The sequence below is a fragment of the Paramisgurnus dabryanus genome, chromosome 3 (assembly GCF_030506205.2).
Source record: "Paramisgurnus dabryanus chromosome 3, PD_genome_1.1, whole genome shotgun sequence".
Classification (NCBI taxonomy): Eukaryota; Metazoa; Chordata; class Actinopteri; order Cypriniformes; family Cobitidae; genus Paramisgurnus; species Paramisgurnus dabryanus.
This window is the reverse complement of record NC_133339.1, coordinates 49,937,489-49,962,699: the sequence shown is the minus strand read 5'-3', so window position 1 is coordinate 49,962,699 and position 25,211 is coordinate 49,937,489. Positions and strand designations below refer to the sequence as shown.

The following is a 25,211-nucleotide window of genomic DNA, read 5'->3' as shown; positions in this document are numbered from 1 at the left end:
AACTTTGCACTGGAAGTTTTATTATTATTATTTACTGTATATTGTTTACATTAGGGCTTGCATAGACTAGTCGAGTAGTCGAGAGATCGACTACTCCAACCACTAGTCGGCGCTGTCGGAAACGATCGAATACTCGAGCGCGCATTTATAAATGAATTCAAAATGGCGAACGTCACCAGCAGACAACACACATCAGATGTGTGGAAGTATTTTATCAAGGATGACAAAAATGTTGTAATTTGCCAACTCTGTAAGACTACTTTAAAATACAACAGTAGTACAACAGCTATGCACAACCACCTACGAATGAAACCTCCAACAACAAAGGCAACTGTTAGTGAGACCCACACCAAGAAGCAAACAAGCATTGGTGAATTCTGTAAACGCCCGATTACAGAGAGGAGAAGACTGGTAATAACGGATCTACTTGTGGATTTTATAGTGAAGGATATAAGACCACTCTCTGCAGTTTCAGGAGAGGGATTTAGGGGAATTATCAACTTTTTTGAACCCAGTTACACCGTTCCATCGAATCCTACACTCTGGAAAACAATTGGCCACAAATACGACTCTCTAAAAGCGGACATTGCGTCTGAAATGAAAGGCAAGAACGTCTCTCTTAATACTGATCTCTGGACTTCTTGCACCATGGATCCGTATATAACAATTACGGCTCACTACATCAATGAACTGTGGGAGTTGAAATCAAGGGTGTTGTGCACCACTATAATGCCAGGAAGACACTGCTGTTAACATTGCGCAAAAGCTTACAGAAACCATTAATGAGTGGGAGTTGCGCATATTCTGCACAGTTCATGACAACGCAAACAATATGAACTTAGCGATGGAAATCTGTGAGGCATTACCCCACCACATTGGTTGCAGCGGACACACGTTACAGCTTGCAGTTAAGGCAGGTTTGGATTTACCTGTGGTTTCGAAGGCCGTTGACGCTGTGAGGCGTGTCGTCAGTCACTTCCGTCACTCTTCGGTGGCGACCCGCGCATTGAAAGCACGCCAGGAGCAGCTATCCATCAGAGGGAGAAAACTCCAAAGTGATTGTGCAACTAGATGGAATTCCACGTTCGATATGTTGGATCGGCTTTACGAGCAGAGAATCCCGGTACAAGCTGTACTCGCTGACGAAGCAGTAACCAATGTACAGTATCGAAACACTCTGGCAATAAAGTCATCTTGCTGGGATCTGATTGAACAGCTACTTCCAATACTGAGTCCGCTTGCTAAGGCGACAACAATCATGTGTGGAGAGCTGCACGTCGGCCTGTCCTTTCTATATCCGGTGATTATCAATCTGACTGAAAATACTCTGCGGCCCAGCGTGGGTGATCTCACCGGCACTCAGGCATTCAAAGAAACTGTTCGGAAACAGCTGGTGACGCGGTTTAATCTGGACTCTGAAACGGTAGCCAAATCGCTACCCATTAGCGCATGCATGTTGGATCCGCGATTCAAGCATTTGCTGTTTCTACCAGAGAAAGCCAGAGAGGATGCCAAAGCCCATCTCGCCGATTTATTGCATGACAGTGAGATAACGCACTCAGAAGCTTCAAGTGCGCTAATAATTCACAGTAAACATTTAGATTTTTTATGCATATGCATGCTTGATGCATTTTTCACTGTCATAACAAGTGAACAGGATTTTGCCGACTGCAGCGGGACAACCAATGTGTTGCCCAGAGAGCATAAAAAAACAAGACTGGAAGCTGATCTCGAGGAGCTCTTTGGATTCCACTACAAAAGCCGAAATCCTACGACAAAGCAGCCAACTACCAGTGAAGATGAGATTCAAGATTTTTTTCAGATGCCTGACATTCCCACCTTGGGGAATCCTCTCGAATGGTGGGCATGTAATGGACACCAGTTTCCTCGGCTATCCAAGCTGGCTAAATCTTATCTTGCGGTCCCTGCCACCAGTACACCAAGTGAAATTTTTTTTTCCTTGGCCGGCAACACCGTCACAAGGCAAAGATCAAGCTTGCATCCATCTCACGTCGATGCTCTTGTGTTTCTAAATGCAAACCAGCGATCCACAAGCTCGACCAAAGACTGTGTGTTGCGCGAGGAAGATAGCGACGATGACTAAGATATTCGTTCTTGTTATTATTACGGTTGAAAACTTGGTAAATATAAAATTATTAAATTAGTTTTATTCATGTTTTTACTGTTTTCCTAATGTTTTAACTAAATACGCATTCACAGAGTTTTGCAGTATGATGCGAATTTTAGTATTAAAATATTGAGTGCCTGAATTTCTCTGTTAACACGTAAAATTCGAATTTAACTATATTAATATTTATTTATTTATTTATTTATTTGCGTAACGTAATTGTTGCTTGTTGTATGCTTGTTGACAATAACCAGTGAAGGTTGAAGAAAGATTAATGTTGTTGTTGTTATTACTGCTGAAAACTTGTTAAATATTAAAGTTGATACTTATTTTATAAGTTATTAAATTGTTACTGTATGCATTCAGCCATGCACGTATAGTTTGCATATACGGCGCAAATGTTATGAATGCAATGTCGCGTGCAGCTATTTATTTGTCTTTAATCTGTTACATGCAAACTTAAATAGCCTATGTAATGTCATAATTATAATGTTTTGAGAGTTTACTTTATTTAATTGTTGCATTAGGCTATGAATTAAATAAAGATTTATTGATAGGAACCATTTCATGTCTTTTCATTTGCTGTAGTAATCGAGTAACTCGAGTATTGTTTTGATAAGAAATCGACTAGCAGAAATCAGTAGTCGTGCAACCCCTAGTTTACATTAATATCATCATTTTTTATTTTAATTTTTAAGTTATTTATATTGTTTATGAAACCCGTTAGTTCAAAATAAAATGGACACAATGAAATAACAAACACATGAGTTTTTTTTATTATTAGTCGTTTAGAATAGTCGACTAATCTAAAAATTAGTTGAAAGATTAGTCGTTAGAAAACTAGTGGTTAGTGGCAGCACTAGTCGATCACACAGAATGTGTTTATGGCAGTAAGAGGTGCTTTTTTGTTGTTTTCTATGGCCAATGAGCGTTATGTTTGTGCACCTCACATTTTAGTCACTTTGTGTTTTTGTAAGAGCGCTCTTAACACCTGAAGTTGAAAAAAGTCAACTCACACCGTGAAAGTGAAATTGGACAATGCTCAGAGCGCTCCTGCAAAAATACAGAAGGTGCAGAAGGTGACTAAAACGTGAGGCATGCAAAATGCTCACTGCCCATAGAAAACAATTTAAAAGGCGCCTCTCACTGCTATAAACGTGTTTTGTCTGATTGTCCCCTTACGTGTGTGTGTGTGTGTGTGTGTGTGTGTGTGTGTGTGTGTGTGTGTGTGTGTGAATGATTATATTTCGTGTTTTTATGAATTAATTTTAAACGTATTTAGAATTTTCACTGTCAGCATTTAAAAGTATATGTCAATAGTGCTCTGTATTGGCCTATGTGTGAATAAATGAGACAAAATTTTAAGTTATTTTGTCTCCTTTAGCAATCCTTGTTTATTTGCGCCCCGCCACTTGACTGCAGATGATCATGTGTGTTCAATGGTTAAAATTAGACTACAATGTCATCAGTTTTTGTCAACTAAACTAGACAAAAATAGTCATGGATAGTTCTGACTAAAATAAGACTAAAGTGCCCAGCCTTTTAGTCGACTAAAACTTGACTAGACTAAAGAGTATGAATGTGACTAAAGCTAATAAAAACTAAAATGACAGCTTGACACAAAGACTAGACTAAAACTAAAATTAAAACTGGCTGCAAAAAACAATACTAGCCAGGACTAGACCTTAATTAAATTAATACGTTTAAGCATCTTTTATAAACATGCCTTAGATAAAGACGTCACTGGTGTGTATCTTGAGACAAATCAATGGCACATTACATGTGTTTTAGTCTAAGACTAGTCCTAAGCTTTGTCTGTGAAACCGGAGTCAAGAGTAAAAAAATTGTTAAGACGACATATAAAACCTATTCAAACTCTTATTATACATATAACGATTATAGTATATTTTGTGTTTTATGCGAGTGTCACAACCTGCTTGCTCTTGTTTTTTAAATGTTATTTAATTCATATGTTTATTAATTCTAATGCCTGTTTATTGAACACTATGGTGTGTCAGGAATGGATTGGAACGAGAAGTGCTCCTGTTGACGTGTCCTGTGTAAACGCTCCAGCATCTCCAGCTAAAAGTGTGGAGCGTGTTAACTCTGAAGAGCAGAAGCTGATGAAATTCAAACCACAGGCCCTCACCAATGTCACATTAGAGACTGTCAGCACCATGTCCCCTCCACCCGCCAAACGCCTCGCCCTATCTGCCAAAAAGGTCAGTTCATCAGCACCATTCACCTGTTTCATCTACTGATGATTTTATTTTTAGGTGTATGTGTGTGTGGTCTTCCTGCAGTGTTTTACGTTAATAACCTAAACTGTGCTGTCGCCTCAATCATCAGCTCCTGCGGCTTACACTTTTTTAATGACATTTTTAAAAAAACACCTAAATAAACCTTACCCTTTTCTAGGGGTGTAATGATGCTCATTGATCATTCATTGAGAAAATGCGTGTTTTGTCAATGAATGAATTTGAATGAATTACAGTGAAATCCCTGCACATCCAAAAACCAGGGGGCACTATTGTGCAGAAACTCCCTTTGTGCCACAGAAGAAGTAGCATTACAAATGCTATTCCAGGAAATGTCTACAGGAAAATTTATATTACTGTTTCAGGTATTTTCATGATAATAAAGAATATTTTGAATGATTTTGTTTAACGAGTGTTGCTTTTTTAAATGCACGTTATAAACGACTCCGACTCATAAAGATTTTAGAGTGATAAGGACATCCTACTGACCAAAACGGCATAGTACACGCACAAGCTGTGCATGAAACAAAGAATCGCAGCCTTGCGATTCAGAATCGATTTCAGACATTTTCAATGGGACACACGATTAATCGTTACAGCCCTAGCCTTTTCTAGTTGTGCATGCATATAGTGGGATATAATATAGGTTAGCACAATCACATGACGTCTATCTATTCTGACGTCTATTGTCACGTGTACAGTAGAATTGCTGGACAGAAGTGTGTGTATACAACCAACATATAATGGTAAAACCACACCCAGTCCTCTTTTAACCCGCATAGATCTGTGTCAGTTTGTCATCTTTTTTTTATCCTCACCTGTGTTGGGTGTAACTAGTTACTAAGTAATTAGTTACTGTAATTACTTTTTCCTTGAAAAAGTAAAGTAAGGGATTACTCTTATTTTCTTGTAATCTAAATACAGTTACTTCTGATGTAATTAAATACTGTGTATGGACTCTAAAACAATTATGTATACTATATGCAATAGTGGATTTAACATGGTTTAAGTTTACAATTCTCACTGTTAACTGGTTGATTATTCGCATTAATATTAATGAGATGCTGGCTGTTTATTAATACTTAATAGCACACATTAATGCCTGATTCTGCAAAACATTATTCTACGTCCTTTCCCACCCATTTCTACCAATGCTTAAAATTAACAACTTAAGTATTAATAAGCAGTAGTTGGAGTATAATGAGGCAAAAGTAGTTAATAGTTAGTTAATAGAGAGAATTGGACCATAAATTGGGACCAGAATAATTGATGTACTTTTATATATTATTTCTTCGAGCCATTTCTAGTCTATCCTTGTATCATGTACTAAATAGAATTTAGAAAGTAATAATAAGTATTTAAATACATTTTGGAGAGAGTAATTTGTAAAGTAATCTAATTACATGATTGAAGATGTAATTAGTAACTAGTAATAATTACTTTTTTTGAGTAACTTACCCAACAATGATCCTCACTACAGCACTGCAGATCCCAATGGTAACTGCTATATAACAATATGAGGAGCTCTTTTCCAAAAAGCTATTAATCCATTTCAATAGTTTTCAGAATAAGTAAATTTTTTACCTTGACCCACACATTTTGTGAATATTCAATTTATTCTGTTAATTTGTTTTGCTCAGTCTGAACATGTTGAATAATGATTATTAAATCAAACAACAATATTGTTGATTATTATTTCAAAGTAATTTTTTTTCAATACGCTATAAATCCATCAATTTGGATCCCCTCGACCTGCTCTCAATGACATACCATGGTAGCAACACTTTGTCCAATCCAAAAAACAAAGGTTTGCAGATATCCCTGCATTGTTCACTAGCCACATTTTGTACTTTTGCACTACACATAATCTACCACAGGGCTTAAAGTATTCCGGCCGGGGGCCAGATTTCCGGCTTGAGGGCAGATCCGGCCTCCGGCGCAGGCAAAATTTGCAAAATACAGTCAGAGGCACTTTCGGTGCGGACGCGCTTGGAAAAAACGAGCGCGTCACTTCCATTATGAGCGCGCAGACCACTTGTGATCCGATCGATGAAAACACATCTTAATACCAAGTGTAAACAGCCCCTAAAAAACCTAAGTGGTGCTGGGCATGGCTTGAAGAAAGAGGACAAGACACAGTAAGGCTTTAGGCCAGTGGTCTCAAACTCCCGGCCCGCCACCCTCCCTCCCCCTCTATGCGGCCCGTGTCTGCTGTCAAAAATATAATATAATCTGGCCCGCAGAAAGATTTTCATTAACCTAGTTTTATATTTGTTTAATTCTTGATGTAAACTTTTAAGGGGCCGTTCACATGTCGCGTCTAAAAAAAAGGCGTGTTAAACACGAGTCAATAGGTGTGTTCGTCTTCATGCGGCGCTGCGCAGACAGATCGGCGGCTGACTTGAAGCAGTGCATGTCGATTAGTAATTTTTTCCGACTTGAGCTGGCGCTGCAGGCACGTGACTGTGTCATATGGTTTTAAAAAAACGTGAGAACGATTCGAAATCAGCCGTCTGAGTCAGCCAGCGCATTTCCCAAAGAGGAGCTGCACGGGCTGTAATGACAACATGGCTGTTTCACGATTGGTCGGATTCACCACATGACAATCACGTGTTTCGTGTTTATTTTCACGCCCTCAGTTCCACGAATGCTCACAAATCTGTATTTTTATAACAGTTAAAGCTCTTTTCATGTTGTCACGATAGCGAGGCTAAGGGAATACGTGATCAGATTTTAATGCTCATCTGCACCTCACTTCAGTCATATCATTGTCGCCATGCGATCAGTTAATCTGGTCAGGACTTTGGAGTGTTCGTCCAGAGAAGAGCCGTTTTAACTCTGGGTAACTAAACTGTTACTCAGAGAAAAGCTGCGCGGGGTTTGTTAGTTCAAGTCACAGCTTTCATTGGCGACACCTCATAAGCAGTGCGAGTGGGAGATGTAATGCAACGCATATTAAACTACGGATGAGGAAAAAGCCAGGTACCCAGGTTATGAAAAGAGGAAAGATGAGGAGAAACGTGCAAAAGATAAAAGTAGCCTACAGTAGTCTATGTATGCAGCTCACTCAACTCAATATGAGTGAATAATAAAGTATATCTAATATATCATTGTTGCTTGCTATGCAGTTACACATGGAGCAGTAATAATAATTTTTACAGAGATCGAACATATTCAAGTCCAAAATAAATCAAAACAGAAATGCATTTTTGATGCCAAAAATGTATAGGCTATAATAGTTCATAAATGTATTAAGGAATTTAATTTGTTAGTTTAGTGCAAGGTTTTAATAGAAAAAGGTGGTGGTGGTGGTTGTTGTTGTGGTTGATGTTGTGGTTGTAAGATAAGGTTTAGAAAAGATTTACTTACTCTCATAAATAAAGTATAAAATAGATTGAAAGCACTGTTTATATTTTTATGTATTATTATATGTTTAATACTAGAATTTAAATGCAGTACATATACAGAAATATTTAGTTTTTGTTAAAATAGCTATACGGCCCTCCGAAAAGATGTCCATCTCAGATTGGCCCAAAGCCAGTTTGAGACCCCTGCTTTAGGCACTTGGTGCAGTAACCTTCTGGTCCTGGAGCTTGTTTTTGTATAGTTTTTTGGCACAATAAGTTGTTCATAGAATTCATAGAATTGGTTAATAGAAAAACGGGCTTGGTAAAAGTCCTGGTTCAGCCACAGAAAGTTCAGGCTCAGGATTTTTTTCACTTTAAGCCCTGCTACCATAGCACCTTATCATGGTCAATGTATCAAATGCCAGTCTATCAGTAGGCTATCGAACTATTCAGTACTTTTCATGTTACGTTAGCAGGCATCTTCACAGGGAAAAAAACTTTATCGCGAAGGAGAAACCTACAAAACCGTATTAAACGAGCCAATTCTGAAATGAAAGTTGTACTTGCCAAACACTTTGATGAAGATCACCTTGCAAACGGGTACCTTCTCCGGATGATGTATTAACATGACATTAATCCGGCTGTATTAACACGCCACCCGAGTGACTGTTCAGAGCGCCGCCATTGGATTGCGTAATACGCTCACCGAATTCTGATTGTTCGAGAGGATAAATCGCGTTTAGGCTAAAAACCGGCACTTATCACGTTTTGTAAAAGAACGGCATCTTGTACCTACATTTTAACAAGGAAATATTGTGATTTGGCATGAAATGTTCATGGAGCAGTGAATAGGTTCAGTACACAGCCAAATGACATTATCACGTTTTGGAAAAGAGCTCTTCACGTGTTCACTGTTACGCTTTAACCTCTCATCACGCACTAATTTGTGGGTGGGATGAAGTCAGTTTAACGCTGCTAACAATATCTATATAGCCTACTGTCAAAAAACATTAATAATATTAACATTACTATACATCGTTTAAAAGGTCTACGGGTTTAGCATCAGTGTATGGTCTCTGTTTTGAGATATAGATGCTCTAGCATCATAAATGTAGTATTTTGTGACAGAAGTCCAGATGACAACATGAAAAATATGAACAGGACTTTTTACCTTTGTGTGGATATAACAACCGCGAGTCGAATCTAGTCTGTTTCAGATGTGTGAATAACCCATGAAAACCGTCTAATAGAATACATCCAGTTACCATTTTTGTCCACAAATGCATATTATCAATGAAATATAGAGATCTAGCCTGTTATTTACATCAGATTTCGCATGAACGTTTTGTAATAGAATCAGAAAGAGGTTTTATTGCCAGTTATGTTTGCACATATCAGGAATTTGTTTTGTGTCACAGCTTCCAGTGGACAGAGACAACAAAGACCCACAGATAAATAGATAAAAATATGAATAGAAATAAAATAATAAAACAAGATATGAATATAAACTACACATTATATACATACTCTGTAAGGGAATTGCACATTATTATTATTATTATTATTATTATTGTTAGGGGTCAACCCCAGAATGGGCGAAGACCCCTATTGTTATTGTTAGTATTCTTATTATTAGGGGTCAAGCCAAGAATGGGCGAAGACCCCTATTGAAACTGTTAGTTTTCTTCCTTTAATATTAATCTTCCTCCGCCATGGCGGTCTATGGCAGCCTATAGAACCGTACATAGGAAAGTTATGAAATTTGGCAGGCTTTTAAAATTCAGTCCAAAAAGTTTCCACAGCAAATTTGGGGTCTCTATATCAAACCCGCTAGCGCCACCAACAGTCCAAAGTTGCACTTATGCTTTTGCTTATAACTTCTGACCGTAAGTCCAAAACACGAAATTATTTCTGCTGATTCCTTGGCTCAAGACGATTTGATTGGACCCTATGACGTCATTTTCCGTTATAAATTTTTTTCCGCCATTTTGAAGTAGTCATAAAACATACTTTTGCAAACTTGTCCTAGAGCTTTTGCATGATTGCTACAAAAAAGGTATGTAGCATCTAGAGACACTTACGACAAAAAGTTATTAAAAGAATTTCGATAAACCAATCCGTTTCGTATACCGCATCAACAAATTTTACATAGAGCGCAAAAAACTTTGTATGCTTGCACAACTAGTTAGCTTCATAATTATTAATTATTATTAATGATGGAGTATTTTAAGTTAATTCTGCCATGATAAGGAGAAAACACGTCAACGCGTTTTTGGAACCCTGGGGGTTAAACAAAACCTGTGATATCAAGCAAGCCCTATGGTCATACAACTGTTTCTTTGCTAAATAAAGTGTATAGTCAGGAAATTAGCTAGATGACCTGTTCTGAGCGCTCCTTTAAATCTTTAGGACGGTGCCAACTAGTGGTCAGGATATGTAAAGAAATTGTTTAAAATCTTTAAAGCATTTGATTCAATTGCCACACTGACATAAGACTTCACTCTATTGATTCCTTGGCTCATGCTGAGTCCGACTGTACCAAATATGTCCGGGTCAAACCTACTTCCTGTCGGCCATTTTGAATTATATTACACACCTAGTTTTTCTAACTCCTCCTACAGCGCTCGTGTGATTGGCTTGATTTTTGGTACGCATCATCTAGAGACACTCCAGACAAAAAGTTATCAAAAGCTTTTCTGTAGACTTTTCTGTTGTTGTATAATGCATCAACCAATGTGTGGGCGAGCACGCAAACTGTATTTGAGTCTGTATCTTCGCAAAACTTTTGTGTATTGATATGAGACTTGGTATATGTCATAACAATGATGACGTAAGGGTGCATGCCAGGGCCGGGTCTACGGGGGGATTTTCCTTCTGCCCCCCCAGATTTTCTTTCTGCCCCCCCAAAAATGTCCAGCCAACCTTAAAATAACGGAGTGTCTTTAAACAAAAATGTCTGCTTTAGCCAAGCGCTAGCGTTTACAGCTCCCGCCCACCCTCATCTAATTAGCTTATTCAAACCTTAGCAGTCTTTTCAGCAGTATTTAAGTCACAGGAAAAGCACTACTGTTCTCTATGACGGTAACTAAAAAAAACACATCTATAAAATATATATCAGAAACAATGCAATTTAGTATTACATAAACGTAATAACCCAACACATATTAATTTAAAACTTAAAACAGTAAAACATGCCCAAAATATCCCCTTATCCTTTCTTGGACTCACCTCATTATTTATTCATTCAAATACAACAGCCAATGGCAAGTCTCCAGCAGCATTTAATGTGTTTGTTTTAGACGTAGTTCTGTTTATTAAAATTAGAATATGCAGTTTGGTTGTGGCCTACTATATAGTAGATATAAATGATATAAGATGGTTATACAGTAAATATACAGTATTGTAACAGCTGAGCATCGCGTGCAGTTTTAAATTCAAATTTTATCGGTTTTGTCTTCGTCATTCATCAGCTCATTCAGCTCGCGCTCAACTTCACACGCAAAAATCTACAGACTTTTAAGTTCAGGAGCAGCTTTCATTCCGCAAGGTCATCGTAAGGTAAAACGTTGTATTTTATAATGTTGCGTTGTATTATAATATCTAATTTGCTGTGTTATGAACAAAGCAGTGTGATTTATCTTTGGTCTCGTCGCAAATCACACTTACAGTATTTTAGGGCTTGCGCTTTTGTCTGGTGCTGTTATAGGCAAACAGGATAACCTTTGACGAATTTGTCATGAAGTAACAAAGTTCCTAACAAGTGTTTATTTAGAATAAAGGCATATGTTGGGTAGGGTAGGTATAAGAATGGCTTTAATTTATCTATAAGTGAAATAATAGATTAAATACAGTGTAAACATTAATAAAATATAGCTATATGTACAGCTTTGTATTCATATCACCTGCTTGCCTGATTTCATTAACTGTGACTAAATGTGTCAAACTAGTGTAATCATTATAACATTATAAATCATTAATCTAATTGCATCTACTTTTAAAATTTGAATGTGCAAAATGACATATAAATGGCCTTTTATTATAAGACATATGCAAAATAATACTGGATTGAAACATCCATAATTTTAGTGTATGAATCATTTTAGTCGAGAAATGGCTGCCCACCCAAAAATCCTGACTGCCCCCCCAGTCCAGCAAGCCTAGTACCGGGCCTGGTGCATGCACCGTTTCGTCACAGCACCCCCTAGTGGTCACGAGATATGAAAATCGCCTATTTTACTGCAAGATTGACTGTTACATTTTGAGAGTGGTCTTGTTAAATTTCGTGAAGCCTGCAGAGTCAAACGATACCAAATGGTTTTCGGTTGGCCATTTTGGGTGTCGGCATTTAGATTTTTTCTTTAAGTTCAAGTATTTAAAAAACGCAATTGCGTATTGTTATAAAACTTGGTATGGTTCATCAGCAACATGTTTTGAGAGCACTTGTAAACTTTTTGGTGCCCCCTAGTGTTCAAAAAGATTTAAGGCTATATCTCTGCTTCTCTTCATCGTATTTACACCAAATTTGATGGGTATTATTACAGTAATGTTCCGAGTCACCACCTATTGTTTCGGACAACGCCCCCTAGTGGAAAAGTGATTTAAGGCTATATCTCCGTATCACTATCGTATTTACACTATATTTGGTATGTGTCATCGCAGTTTTGACCTGAGGCACCATGTATTGTTTCGGCACAGTGCCACCTAGTGGTCTCAAGATACAAAAAATGGCAATTTTTTTCTAAAACTAATGCAAACATAGATCTGAAATCATCACAGTCATCACGTATGAATCATTTTTTGCCACGTTCGGCTTGACCCCAGTATTGCTGCTTGCAGCTATATTTTTTACTTTTTCTTCTTCCGCCATTGCGGTCTATGGCAGCCCATAGCAACGTACATAGGAAAGTTATGAAATTTTGCATGCTTATAAAGGACTGTTCAAAAAGTCTCCACAGCAAATTTGGAGGCTCTATCTCTAACCTGCTAGCGCCACCAACAGTCCAAAGTTGCACTTATGCTTTTGCTTATAACTTCTGATCCATAAGTCCTAAACCCTATGACGTAATTTTCCGTCATTCATTTTTTTCTGCCATTTTGAATTGGTCATAAAACCTACTTTTGCGAACTTGTCCTAGAGCTTTTGCATGATTGCCACGAAAAACAGTATGTAGCATCTAGAGACATTTACGGCAAAAAGTTATTAAAACAATTTCGATTAACCAATCCGTTGTAGTATAGGGCGTCAACAAATTTTATGTAGAGCGCAAAAAAGTGTTTTAGTGTGTATCTTCACCAATCTTACGTCTATTGACACGACAATTGGCAGTTGTGATGGCAGTCAGGATCTGAGGGGGCATGCAGTGTGTCGTCACAGCGCCATCTAGTGGTCAGATAAATGTACATGCTTATAACTTTGGCTGCGATCAACGTATTTTTACGGGACTTGATTTTTTGGAGTCCTGAATAGTTGCCGAGTCCAACGATACCAAACATGCTAGCAATCGCCTTACGGTTAGCCCTGTGTAGCAAAATAGCACTTAAGAAACACGCGCGAATATCTTCGCAAGCGTAATTCCGATCGACTCGAAAACACCATAGGAAGAACATTACATTACCTTCTGAACAAAAAGTTCTATTTGCGTTCTATTAAAATTTCCATCAGAAATGGCCGAAAATTGCGGAAAACTAAAAAATACCTTCACATTTTATGTTTTTTACACATAAATGGTTATAACTCCGCAACAAAATGTGATTTTTACACCAGATTTGATACGCTGATGTATGAGCAGATTCTGAGGCAACACAAAAAAAAAAAGTATGCTTGCACCAGTAGTTGGCGTTATAATTGAACAAAACCTGTGGTATCAAGCCAGCCCTATGGTCATGCAACTGTTTCTTCACTAAACTCAAGTGTATAGTCATAATAATAATAAGTTTAATTTATATAGCGCCTTTCCAAAGCTCAAGGATGCTTCACAATAACAGTTAGGAGTAGACAGTAAATACATACAGTAGCAGACAATGGACAATTGCCCAATCCAAGCGGTCGCAGTTGCGTTTCGCATTGCAAATGAAATAAACAAAAACCAAAAATAACATAAAACAGAACAAAAACAAGCAGGATCAGATCATGACAACATGAATCAAGTCATAAAACTAGCTAGATGTAACACAATCATGACCTGATGTTGCATGCACAATTTTGTCATTGCGCCATCTACTGGTTTTGGCTTGACCCCGGTATTGCTGCTTTTATTATTATTATTATTATTATTATTATTATTATTATTATTATTATTATTATTGCACAGTAGAGAACATTTAACTGAGGTAGATTGCTTGGGGAAAGAAACTGTTCTTGTGCCTGACTGTCCTGGTATTTAGTGCTCTGTAGCGTCGACCAGATGGCAAGAGTTCAAAAAGCAGATGACAAGGGTGAGAGGGGTCTAGAGTGATTTTCTGAGCCCTTTTTCTCACCCTGGATGTATACATAGAATAGAATATACAATGTGAGGACTATTTAAGTCGGAACACTGTATATGAGATTACACTTTAGGTTCTGCTAAACACATAAACCTGCGTTCAAACTTTGTTTCTAAAAGTAGGTGGGAGTATAATACATAATATCCAAACAGCGTTGTCAAATTTTGTGACGTCATCTGACTCGCTTGTTCCTCCAATGACTTCCTTGGAAAATAATGATAAACAGAATGTGTAGCCAATTGGATAACGAATCCAACGATCTTTGTGTGACGTTTTATTTCCTTTTGTGGAAACTGCATTTTATATGCTAACAAAATGTTAAATAATAATAAGAACGAACGAATGTGTATGCATTTAAACAAAAGGATTTTATTTTGGGGCTGACTGGCACTTAGAAAAAGCACTAGTCTTACAAAAACCCTTGCAAGAAACTCATTTTTGGGCCTATTGACCTTAAACGCGAAACATAGTTTATTTAGACTTGTGGCTTTGGGATCATTGCATTTTCCAGGTTTTTTAATAATAAAAAACAGAGGGTGACAGCCAGGGCCGCCTTAACCTAATGTGAGGTCCCAGGGCTAAGAGGTTTTGTAGGCCCCCTTCCCCTCGATTTATAGTCTAATTTTTTTTAAAGTGTAATATCTAGGTACATCACAAAATGCATTAGTTTCTTTCGAGACATACAACAGTGAGTTTTCCCTCTTTGAGCCAGAAAACACCATAATATTGTTATTAACATATCACTGAGCCCACTTGAGCATAAACACAAGACACTTTATTTAACAACCACACACAGCAACATGTGGTGATAATAAAACCAAAATGTGTGAAAGTATATATGTTTATAAGCTTTATATTTATATAGTTTTTGGAAAATACAAATTTGCAGAAAATTGCCACTCACAACTAAATGCTCACCACAGTTTTAAAAATATAATAAGTTAAAGTTAGTTTTAAAGTGAAAATGCATTAATGATAACAAAAGATAAGTCTTTATAGACAGAATCTTGTTAAATGCATTAATGATAACAAAAGATAAGTCTTTAGACAGAATCTTGTTTTTTAATCAGTTATTTATTTTGTAGGCTATTGAAGATATAGTATGCATTGTATTTAGTATTTATGCATACATAAGCATGTAAAACGACCAAGTATGAATATGCACAAGACAGACAGGGAACATACCTGTATATAAGATCTTAAGATAATGAGATTATAATGGTGCTATCAGGGGATGATCATTTGAGATGGTCTAGTCGCTCTTTACTTTCTTAGACTTGCACCTTTACCGTTGCGTCTCTTTCTCGTCTTTCTAAACCAACAGATGTATGTACTGTGAGCTAACGTCGCGTCAAACATCGCTCCAGCTGCGCACGCGTCACTGATATAAACGCGAGTAAACTTAAACTTTATAACAACTAACAGCATTATGTGCGGGAACTCCTTTCTTAATTTAGCGGCACAGTTTCTTGTGCACGTTTGGAGAGACTTCTGCATGCCAGAGACTCAGACAGCTGCACGAGCACAGAGAGAGCAAACGAGCGAGCGCGCGCGCGAAAGAGAGAGAGAGACCTGCACCTCAGTGCTTAATATGAAATTTCAGAAATTACTCTTTCATTTGTTGGTGGACATTTCCCGTTTCTTTGTCATACTCAGTCTAACATGCAGGAATGTCAAGTTGACAACGCGCACATAATTACATCACGCGGAATAAAAAATATGTTACGTCTAACATTTTATTTCACGTTAAGTTACAACGGACCAATCAGCAGCCATGTAACGTGCAATTAGAGTGATTGACAAAAAACCTGACAAGTTACAAAACAATATGACCTTTTCAGCTCATCATGAACGCAAACTTGGGAGGCCCTTGAACTTGGGAGGCCCCTGGGCTTCAGCCCAGGTAAGCCCGTGCATTAAGGCGGGCTTGGTGACAGCACTCTCTGCAACCCACTTTAAAATGATCCTGAAACCCACCAGTTAAGAAACACTGGTTTAGATTAACTTATGTAGTAATTTGAACATTAGCTATGCTGATGTCAGTACGGTGTTTCTCATCTAGTTTGTGATCTCTTAAGTTTTATTGTTGCCAGAGTATCTAAAGGACAAGAGGTGTTTTTGATTCCTCAAAATGGCTGAATTTACTGCACGGTATAATTAATGATCTGTGGCATATTGTGAGAAGAAACTTGAATTGCATCTTATAAGTAAGGACATGAAAGGGAGGTTTCCCTGACAGGGATTAGCTTAAGCCAGGACTAGGTCTTAGTTTAATTAGGAAATATAACTAGTTTTAACAAACATGCCTTACTAAATACATTACTTATGTGCATTCTGAGGCATTCTGAAACAAAGGACACTGATGTATTTTAGGATAATGTCAGTGCAAGTTGTTTTCAGTTTGGACAGCTCCTACATTTATTTTAGTCTAGGACTAGTCTAATCCCTGTCCGGGAAACTGCCGCAATAAGTTCTAAAATAATTACTTACATTTACTTAAGTCATTTAGTTTTACCAACAAATACAATGAATGGTTATTTATTCAGACGAAAAGCTCATTTAAAATGAACTTTCTTAATTTTTGGCATTGTGTGTTAAGCGTTTTATTGTAGTGTTTTGTAATATATTGGGTCTTAAAAAAAATGTGAGAAAATATAAACAGAATCACATTAGCTTGACCTCTAATTGATTTGATTACTATCATTACTATGTGTTTTTAAATAAATAAACAATCGTTTTTTGTTAAACTTCTAGCACAAATAACTATATTGTGAGAATGATGATTCTTAGGGCGGGACACACCAAAGCTTTTTTATGCAGCTGAAAACATGTCGAATGCCAGCTGTTTTTTCAGCAGAGTGCCAGCTTTCTTCAGCCGAGCGCTTTGGTAGCTGTGATACTTGAGCTGTGAGCCGGTTGGTTGTTGTGATACTTCTCCCGCCCCTCCTCCATTGTGATTGGACAGGCGTGTGAGAACTGACATTGTCGCCGGCTTTCAAAAAAAAAATTCAAGAAAAAAATGCTAGCTGCTGCCGTTTTAATAAACGCCAAGCTTCCATTGGGAACAATTGAAAACGTGCCGGCCGTGGCCGTAAAAGCTTTGGTGTGCACGCCCCCTTTTACTTACCTCTACTTATGCCGTCGGTTCACGGCCTGCACTGCTGTCCTTTTAATTTCTTATTAATTTTTTTGGTTTGTTTTATTTTTAACAATTTCTAATTCTTCTCTGCTACAATTTCTTTTCCCCTTCACCCTTCTACTTTATTTACTTCTTTTTGTTTGGTCTTTGATGGTTTTCTTCCTGTTTGGGTCTTTTTGTCATTGCCACGTTTCATGGCTGTTTTATTTATTTTATTTTATATTTTTTTAGACCACAAAGTTTTTATTTATGTCAATAACTGCAGGTCAGTCCGCGACAGAGCCCGACCTGCAGCACTGATGCTCCGCCCTTCTCATCTCTTCATTCGTCTAGTGACTTCAGCCCAGCTCCACCACGCAGGTATCTGAACACATCACACCAGAACATTTCAAGAGTTCAGATACAAAATCCTTGAAGTGCGTCTGACATGTTTTCTTGTAAATGACCTTTTTTTATCAGACTCTTATGTTTAGTTTCATTCACTTCACTTTAATGCCAATGAAAAGTTTATTAGTCAGTTATTGAAATGCCTTATTTTCACAAGTCTCACTGTAGTCATGACATTGGTATTTAACACATTTAACTGTCTTTAGCTGCAAACCCCTCTAAAGCTCGGGATACACTGCACAATTATTGGCTGTCCCAGACGAAAGATTGCCATCGTAAAACAATCGTCTCAATTTCTGTGATCGTGGCTCTTCATCGGTGGTCCTTTGTCGTGCAGTGAGAGGTTTAAAGACGGCTGTTTTCCCGGTCTTGCATCCAAAGATAGCTTACGATAGTTTTCTGACAGTGTCAGAAATTCAGCATAATCACAGCACAGTGTGTTTGCTGCTACGCTCTGCGTACCTTTATTTGTTTACCATGATAGCATGCTGTTGACGTTGCGCTCACGTATGACGCAGCCGCCAAAAGCTTCCGTGTCATCATCATACAGTCTACGCGCCTGTCATATCAGAGTTTAAACGATCCGTGTCCCTCAGTGTGATAAGGTAATGATTTTATAGGAGTGCAAAAATCCTGCAGTGTTTTCCAGGCCTAAGTGCATTTTTTTGCAAAAAATTCACATCTTTGTACAAGAAATTGTAAACAGCTGCAAAATCACTAAAGATGTGACAAGAAACATTCAGAATGAAGAAACCATGTGACTGACACATTCAAGTTGTATTCAGGTCAAAGTAGTTTAAATGTGATCCACGGTCGTTTCCCATGCCCATCCCATCTCACTCCTGTCACTCTTCACTGTCCTCTCTAAAATGTAAAATGTAAGGCAACATTTGTTTAATCAGCTTTATATACAATTCATTAAACATTAATTTATAACAAGAAAAACACTGAAATTAATGATTTTATAGACACTATGCGTTATGTTATTATTTAGCACAGAAATACCTGCTTGCTTGCTTTGACTTTGATCATCTCTGTATTCACTTTAGGTACAGAAACACCTGATGATTCTTGTGTTATTTATTTCAGGAATCTCTTTTCTATCATTTGAAAGTGAACAACGACCATAATATTAAATCTCAAGAAAGACAGTCGTGTCAGGCATAAATATAGGTTCGGTGCAGATATTTTCCATATTTCCACCGAAATTTAAAGGAACAACTTACCTGTTTTGTAGTTTAACTTTTGACAAGATAACCCCCCTGTTTTAAATACATTTTAAAATTTATACCCATCGAAAAACATCAGTTTTTTAATGTTTAGTTTGATGAACTCCTTAATATGAGAGCAGAGCACCTAGCGTGTTCGGCTAAATTGCATGCGCAAGCATGGCCAGCACGCAATAGCGCAACATCAATACAACAAAAAGCAATCCAAAATGTATATACTTAATTTAGATCAGAATTGATGTTTATAATAAATAAAAATAATTCATAAAATAAGGTCAGAAGTAACAAGGTGCATAATGCCTGAAGTGCATGGAAACAAAACACAAGCCAAATAGATAAATCAGATAACCCAAAGTGATTTATAAATAAAATTAAGAAATTATTTAAAGAATAAAAGGATAGCCAGAATTGCCAGCTTTGTCTTTAAAACATAGAAACAAAGAGGCAATAGTTTATTAACATAGAAACCTCTTATGAACGTGTAGCCCGGGGTTGTTGTATTTATTAACACACTTTAAAAATATTTATTGAAAGCTGCTACTTCACACATTATTTGCAAAGCATTATCATAATATGCTGTACATTTAATATATTGGGAAAAAGCTGTTATTTGTGAAATGAGATAATGTGCACCAAAATTGAATGATCCTCATTTCATAACACATCTGCGACGATTCAACTGTGAGATTGGTAGTCAAATCAGGCTTCTCGATGCATTGAATCTTTGACTATTCTGGGTCACCCCTATAGAATATTATTAAAAAGTTGATTTAATTCACTGATTCCCTTTAAAAAGTCAAACTTGTATATTATATTAATTCATTACACACAGACTGATATATTTCAAATGTTTATTTCTTTTAATTTTGATGATTATAACTGACAACTAAGGAAAATCCCAAAATCTGTATCTCAGAAAATTAGAATATTGTAAAAATGTTCAATTTTGAAGACACCTGGTGCCACACTGTAATCAGCTATTTAACTCAAAACACCTGCAAAGGCCTTTAAATGGTCTCTCAGTCTAGTTATGTAGGCTACACAATCATGGGAAAGACTACTGACTTAACAGTTGTCCAAAAGATGCCTTGCACAAGGAGGGCAAGACACAAAAATTAAATAGACTGCATTTATATATCCCATTTAACAGCCATTCAAAGCGCTTTACAAGTTCCATCACATTCAACCATTCACACACAGTCGGTGGTGTCAGCCATGCAAGGTGCCATCCAGCTCATTGGGAGCAGCTGGGGTTAAGTGTCAAGGTGTCCTTGAGGAAGACACTTGGTCAGGTGGAGCTGGGGATTTAACCATCAACCTTCTGGTTTGTAGACAACCTACATGAACCACTGAGCCACTGATGCCCTCGCGGTCACTGCAAACAGGCTGGCTGTTCAGAGAGCTCTGTGGCCAAGCACATTAATAGAGAGACGAAGGGAAAGAAAAGATGTGGTAGAAACAAGTGTACAAGCAATATGGATAACCGCCCCCTGGAGATCTGAGGGTTTTTTTCAAACATTTGTTGTACTACATGGAGTTTTTAGTGAGATAAATAGTTGTATTTTGTAGTTGTGTTGATTTTACTATATTGAAGGTTGTTTATAAGAAGTCATGTGACCTGAGGTTTTAATACCTTATCATGACGTTGTTTTGTTTGAATTTGCTTTAATCCAGAGTTACAACTCATTCAGTCCACCTGCAGTCTCCATCTTCATCTCATCTCTCGAAAATTTCAAGTCCCCTTAAACCATCCTCCTGCACATTAGAGCCGCCCACCTGTACACAGACCAATGGATTTCAGCATCAGAGTACACACAGACCAATCCAAAACCACAACCTTCTGCCATCAGACGCAAGAGCCACACTTAAAAAGAAAAAAAAGAAATTAAAGCGCCAACATTCTGAAGTCCAACAGGAGGACGACACCCCCGAATCTTCGATCCTTAAAGAACCAAAGGCAAATACTGAAAACCGAAATAAAAAGAAGAGGAGGAAAAGAGAAGAACATGTTGACTGTCTTGAGGGACAGAGACCAGGAGTGGATCAGGATGAGGATTGGGGTGTCAGAGGAGAAACCTGGAGCATCGCTCCTGAGGGCAACCTGCCCAAATCACCATCATTATCTGGGAGTGATCAGCCTGTGACCAACGCTGTCCTGAAGAAGAGCAAGAAGACAACGCACAAGTTCATGGAGTCCAGCAATGGAGCAGCAATTTCCAAAAGGTTTTTATTTACTTAAATATAAGATCTTCTTCACTCATCATAAAACCATGTCTGCTTAAATCACTCAATCAATTTATTATAAACATCAACACTTCTTCTGTATACCCTTGCTTAAAAGACTAAATCACTATCATCTCACATAAAAATTTTGGTGTGTTTGTTTTCTTTTTAAAGTTTTTATTCTTCTGTTGTCAGTGTGATGATAGATGAGGTGAACACAGATGCTGAAGATCCGAAAGAGGTGAAGAAGAAAAAGAAAAAAGATAAAAGTCTGAGAGCAGAAAAAAGCAAACCAATTGAGATCAGTGAGGAAAAGTCTCATCAGAACAGCAAACCGGAATCACAGATAAGCACGGGTAAGAAATAATACACACATGTGCGTGCAAATTAAGTACAAACAAATTTAATTTTGAATAATGATACATTTTCACTTTTTACACCTTTAGATTGCATTTCTAGTGAGAAATTAGTATTGTGGTTTTCAAATATGGGATTAGTTATCACAATGTGCTCGCTGTTTATATTTCAAACAGAATTACATTACGCTGCCTTTGAAGGTTGTCCGAATACATTTATCAGAGCTGCCTTCATGCCGCTGAAGTGTGGCAGCACGTCAGCTGGTTTTAGGACGCCGTCTTTGTCTGCTAAATGTAAATGTAGAGATCCACACAAGCCTTGAGTAGCCCGAAGATCATAATTACGACTTTTTACTGTCTCTGTCATGTCTAATTTCTTTCACAATAGGACAGTCTCTGTTATCTTATATTTGAAGGGTTTTCAGTGTGATATGTTGATTAACACTGATGTGATATTGTGGTCTACACTCTTTATTATCATAGACTTGTTGAAGTTCTCGCAGTGCAGTTCCTAAGTGCAGTTCCTGAACACTTCTTAAAGGGATAGTTTGGCCAAAAATGATATTAAACCCATGATTTAGTCACCCCAAAGCCGTCCGAGATGCATATCCATTTTTCAAATAAACACATTTTCAGTTATTTCAGAAAATGTCTTATATCTTCCAGCTGTTAAACAGTAAAGTTACAGGGTCCAGCTCCTTCACGTCCAAAACATTTGCATATATCCTCCCCCAAAGAAATCCAAACAGTTCCAGGATGATAAACAAAGGTCCTCTGAGGGTAATCCGCGCTTTGTTGTAGAAATATCCATTTTTAAAACTTTATAAACGAAAATAACTAGCTTCTGGTAGCATTGCCATCTTAGACTCCTCTGTATTCAGAAGAGAGTATTGGCATAGTGTACGCACTTGTCTTAGTGACGTATGACAAATGCGTAGGGCGGGGCACAGAGCAGCAGCAGAGAAACCTCTGTTAACTGCGTACCCAGATGCGACATCCTAGAAGGCATTAAACTTTTGTGAAAATCATAAAAAAGCTGGCGCTGACTGGCAACTTTTTTTAAACGCTGGTGGGGAAAGAGTTGAGGCAAAAATAAGAACTTTCCTAAAGGTATAGCGGAAGATTTTCTTTTTCCGGGTGGATCATCAAGACTATTGGTCATCCCAGTTGTCATTAATGATTCTGGTGATGTGTTTACGTAAGGCCGTCATATGTGCCTGTCCCTAGGTTCATTTTCTGCACATGCGCACTTTCAGGTGTATATGTGTGGTAAGCTACTGTTTCAGCCATTCATTGAAGCTCGTGTTCTCACCGTGTTTTTTTAAAATGTCTGAGGGGTCGCAAGAGAAAAAGTGTCTACGTATAGTATAACAAGAAGAGAAAGGGCTCTGAAGAAAGAAACAAGGCCAGAGTGTTTTTGTGAAAGTATTTCACATGCTGGCATGTGCTAAAAGCACAGATTGGGCTTCCCACTGACGCCTCAGTCGCAGAGTTTTTACTCGACAGGTAAAGTTTGGCATGCTATTCGGAGAAATCAATTTAAAATCACTGCTAGTAAAAGTTGATGTAAGCTATGATTAGCGATGCTAGCCCTGGCACAAGTCACGAACCGCGCATACACGGTAAACATATCAAAGTATGAGCCAGGGCTGGACTGGGACAAAAATTCGGCCCTGGCATTTTGGCCCAAACCGGCCCACACTACATGCACTGCAAAAAATGATTTTCTTTTTTTTTATTATTTTTTTATGAAGACTTGTATGCTTTAATACTTTATATTTGCCTTCAACTACTAAATTTCATTGATAGAAACACATTAAAGAGCACCTATTTTCGGATTCACGTTTTTTTTTTTTTTTTTTTGTAACAATAACACAACACAGTGGTACAGGTATCTCATAGTCATACACACAGCCACATCACCTTACAATCTTTGAATATACACATGTTCAGACATAAGCATATAGAATGCAAAAATAATATAATAAGAAGTAATAGAAAAGAAAAATAACAAAACAGGGCATATCAGAGTAACTAACAGGGCCACTTTAAAGACAAAGAGAAAAAAAATAATTTTAAAAGGAAATATCAGTCACTGAGCAGCTTCCAGAAAGTTCCACAAAGACGACCAGGTTCGCCAAAAAGCATCTGATCTTTGATGCAGATCATAAGTTAGTTTTTCCAGAGGTAAAAGAGTGGCAGCTTGACTTATCCACATATTGACTGAGGGGATCTGAGGAGTTGACCATAATAATAATATACATTTTTTCGCCAAATATATACAGAAGTTCAGTACACTTTCTTCGTCACAGTTAAGGCACAGACCAGCTTTACAGTTCAAAAGATAAACAATTGGAGAAAACACAAAAGTCTTTCTAATAATCTTCTGAATAATCTTATGAATCTCTTTCCAGTATCTTTTGATTCTAACACAATCCCAGAACACATGCATCACTGTGCCAATGTCTGTCTTACACTTGAAACATAATTGGGAAGAGTTGGGGAACATTTTATGAAGTCGTACTGGAGTTAGATAAGTTTTGTGGATAAGTTTAAAATTTTGTTCGTGGGCCGATATTGAGACACCTTTGGGGAAAACACATGTACAAACAGATAACCACTCCTCATTACTAAATTCTGAACCCAAGTCCTTTTCCCATATCACCCTCAGAGCGTCAAACGTTGAAGGACCAATATTGGACAGCAAAACATATAGCTCAGAGATCTTACTCTTAAGAGTAAATGAAGAGAGAAGCTGTTTTTCCACTTCAGTAAGATCAAATCGTATATTACCTGCTTTAGATTCTAAAAAATGCCGTAATTGAAATGTATAAAAATTAGGGGTGACCCTGAATAGTCGAAGATTCGATGCATCGATAAGAGAAGCCTGATTCGACTACCAATCTCACAGTCGAATCATCGCAGATGTGTTATGAAATGAGGATCATTTAATTTTGGCCGTATGGGTGCACACATTATCTGATTTCACATATAACAGCTTTCTCACAATATATTAATATACTGCATATTATGATAATGCTGCAAATAATATGTGAAGTAGCAGCTTTCAATAAATATTTTTAAAATGCGTTAATAAATCCAACAACCCCTGTGACCGGGCTTCACGTCCGTCTCTATGTTATTAAAGCCTTGCCTCTTTGTTTCGACATTTAAAAGACAAAGCTGGCAAATTAAACTATGTCTTTCGTTCTTTTAATAATTTCTATATTTTATTTTATTTATAAATCACTTTGGGTTATCTGATTTAACTATTTGGCTTGTGTTTTGTTTCCGTGCACTTGAGGCATTTTGCATATTTGTTCTGCACTTTGTTACTTCTGACCTTATTTTATTAAAAAAATTGTATTTATTATAACATAAATTCCGATCTAATTTAAGTATGTACATTTTGGATAGCTTTTCGTTGTATCGATGTTGCGCTATTGCGTGCTGGCCATGCTTGCGCATGTAATTTAGCCGAACAGGTTAGGTGCTCTGCGTCTCATATTTAGGAGTTCATCAAACTAAACATTAAAAAACGGATGTTTTTCGACAAGTATAAGTTTTTAAAATGTATTTAAAACATATATTGTCTATCTTAAAGTTAAACTACAAAACAGGTAAGCCGTTTTTTTTATTTCGGTGATGAAACGGAAACTAG

At 37.4% G+C, this 25,211-nt stretch overlaps 1 protein-coding gene across 1 annotated transcript in view; it reads left to right on the top strand.

Annotated features, from left to right (window-relative positions):
* The window catches only part of usp36 (ubiquitin specific peptidase 36), a 136,562-nt gene that overhangs the window by 89,611 nt on the left and 21,740 nt on the right, over window positions 1-25,211 (top strand). The window contains exons 14-17 of the mRNA XM_065249936.2: window positions 4,147-4,350; window positions 17,621-17,715; window positions 20,646-21,194; window positions 21,390-21,550. Of these exons, the coding sequence (XP_065106008.2) occupies window positions 4,147-4,350; window positions 17,621-17,715; window positions 20,646-21,194; window positions 21,390-21,550 (1,009 nt within the window). The remainder of the gene's footprint in view (window positions 1-4,146; window positions 4,351-17,620; window positions 17,716-20,645; window positions 21,195-21,389; window positions 21,551-25,211) is intronic.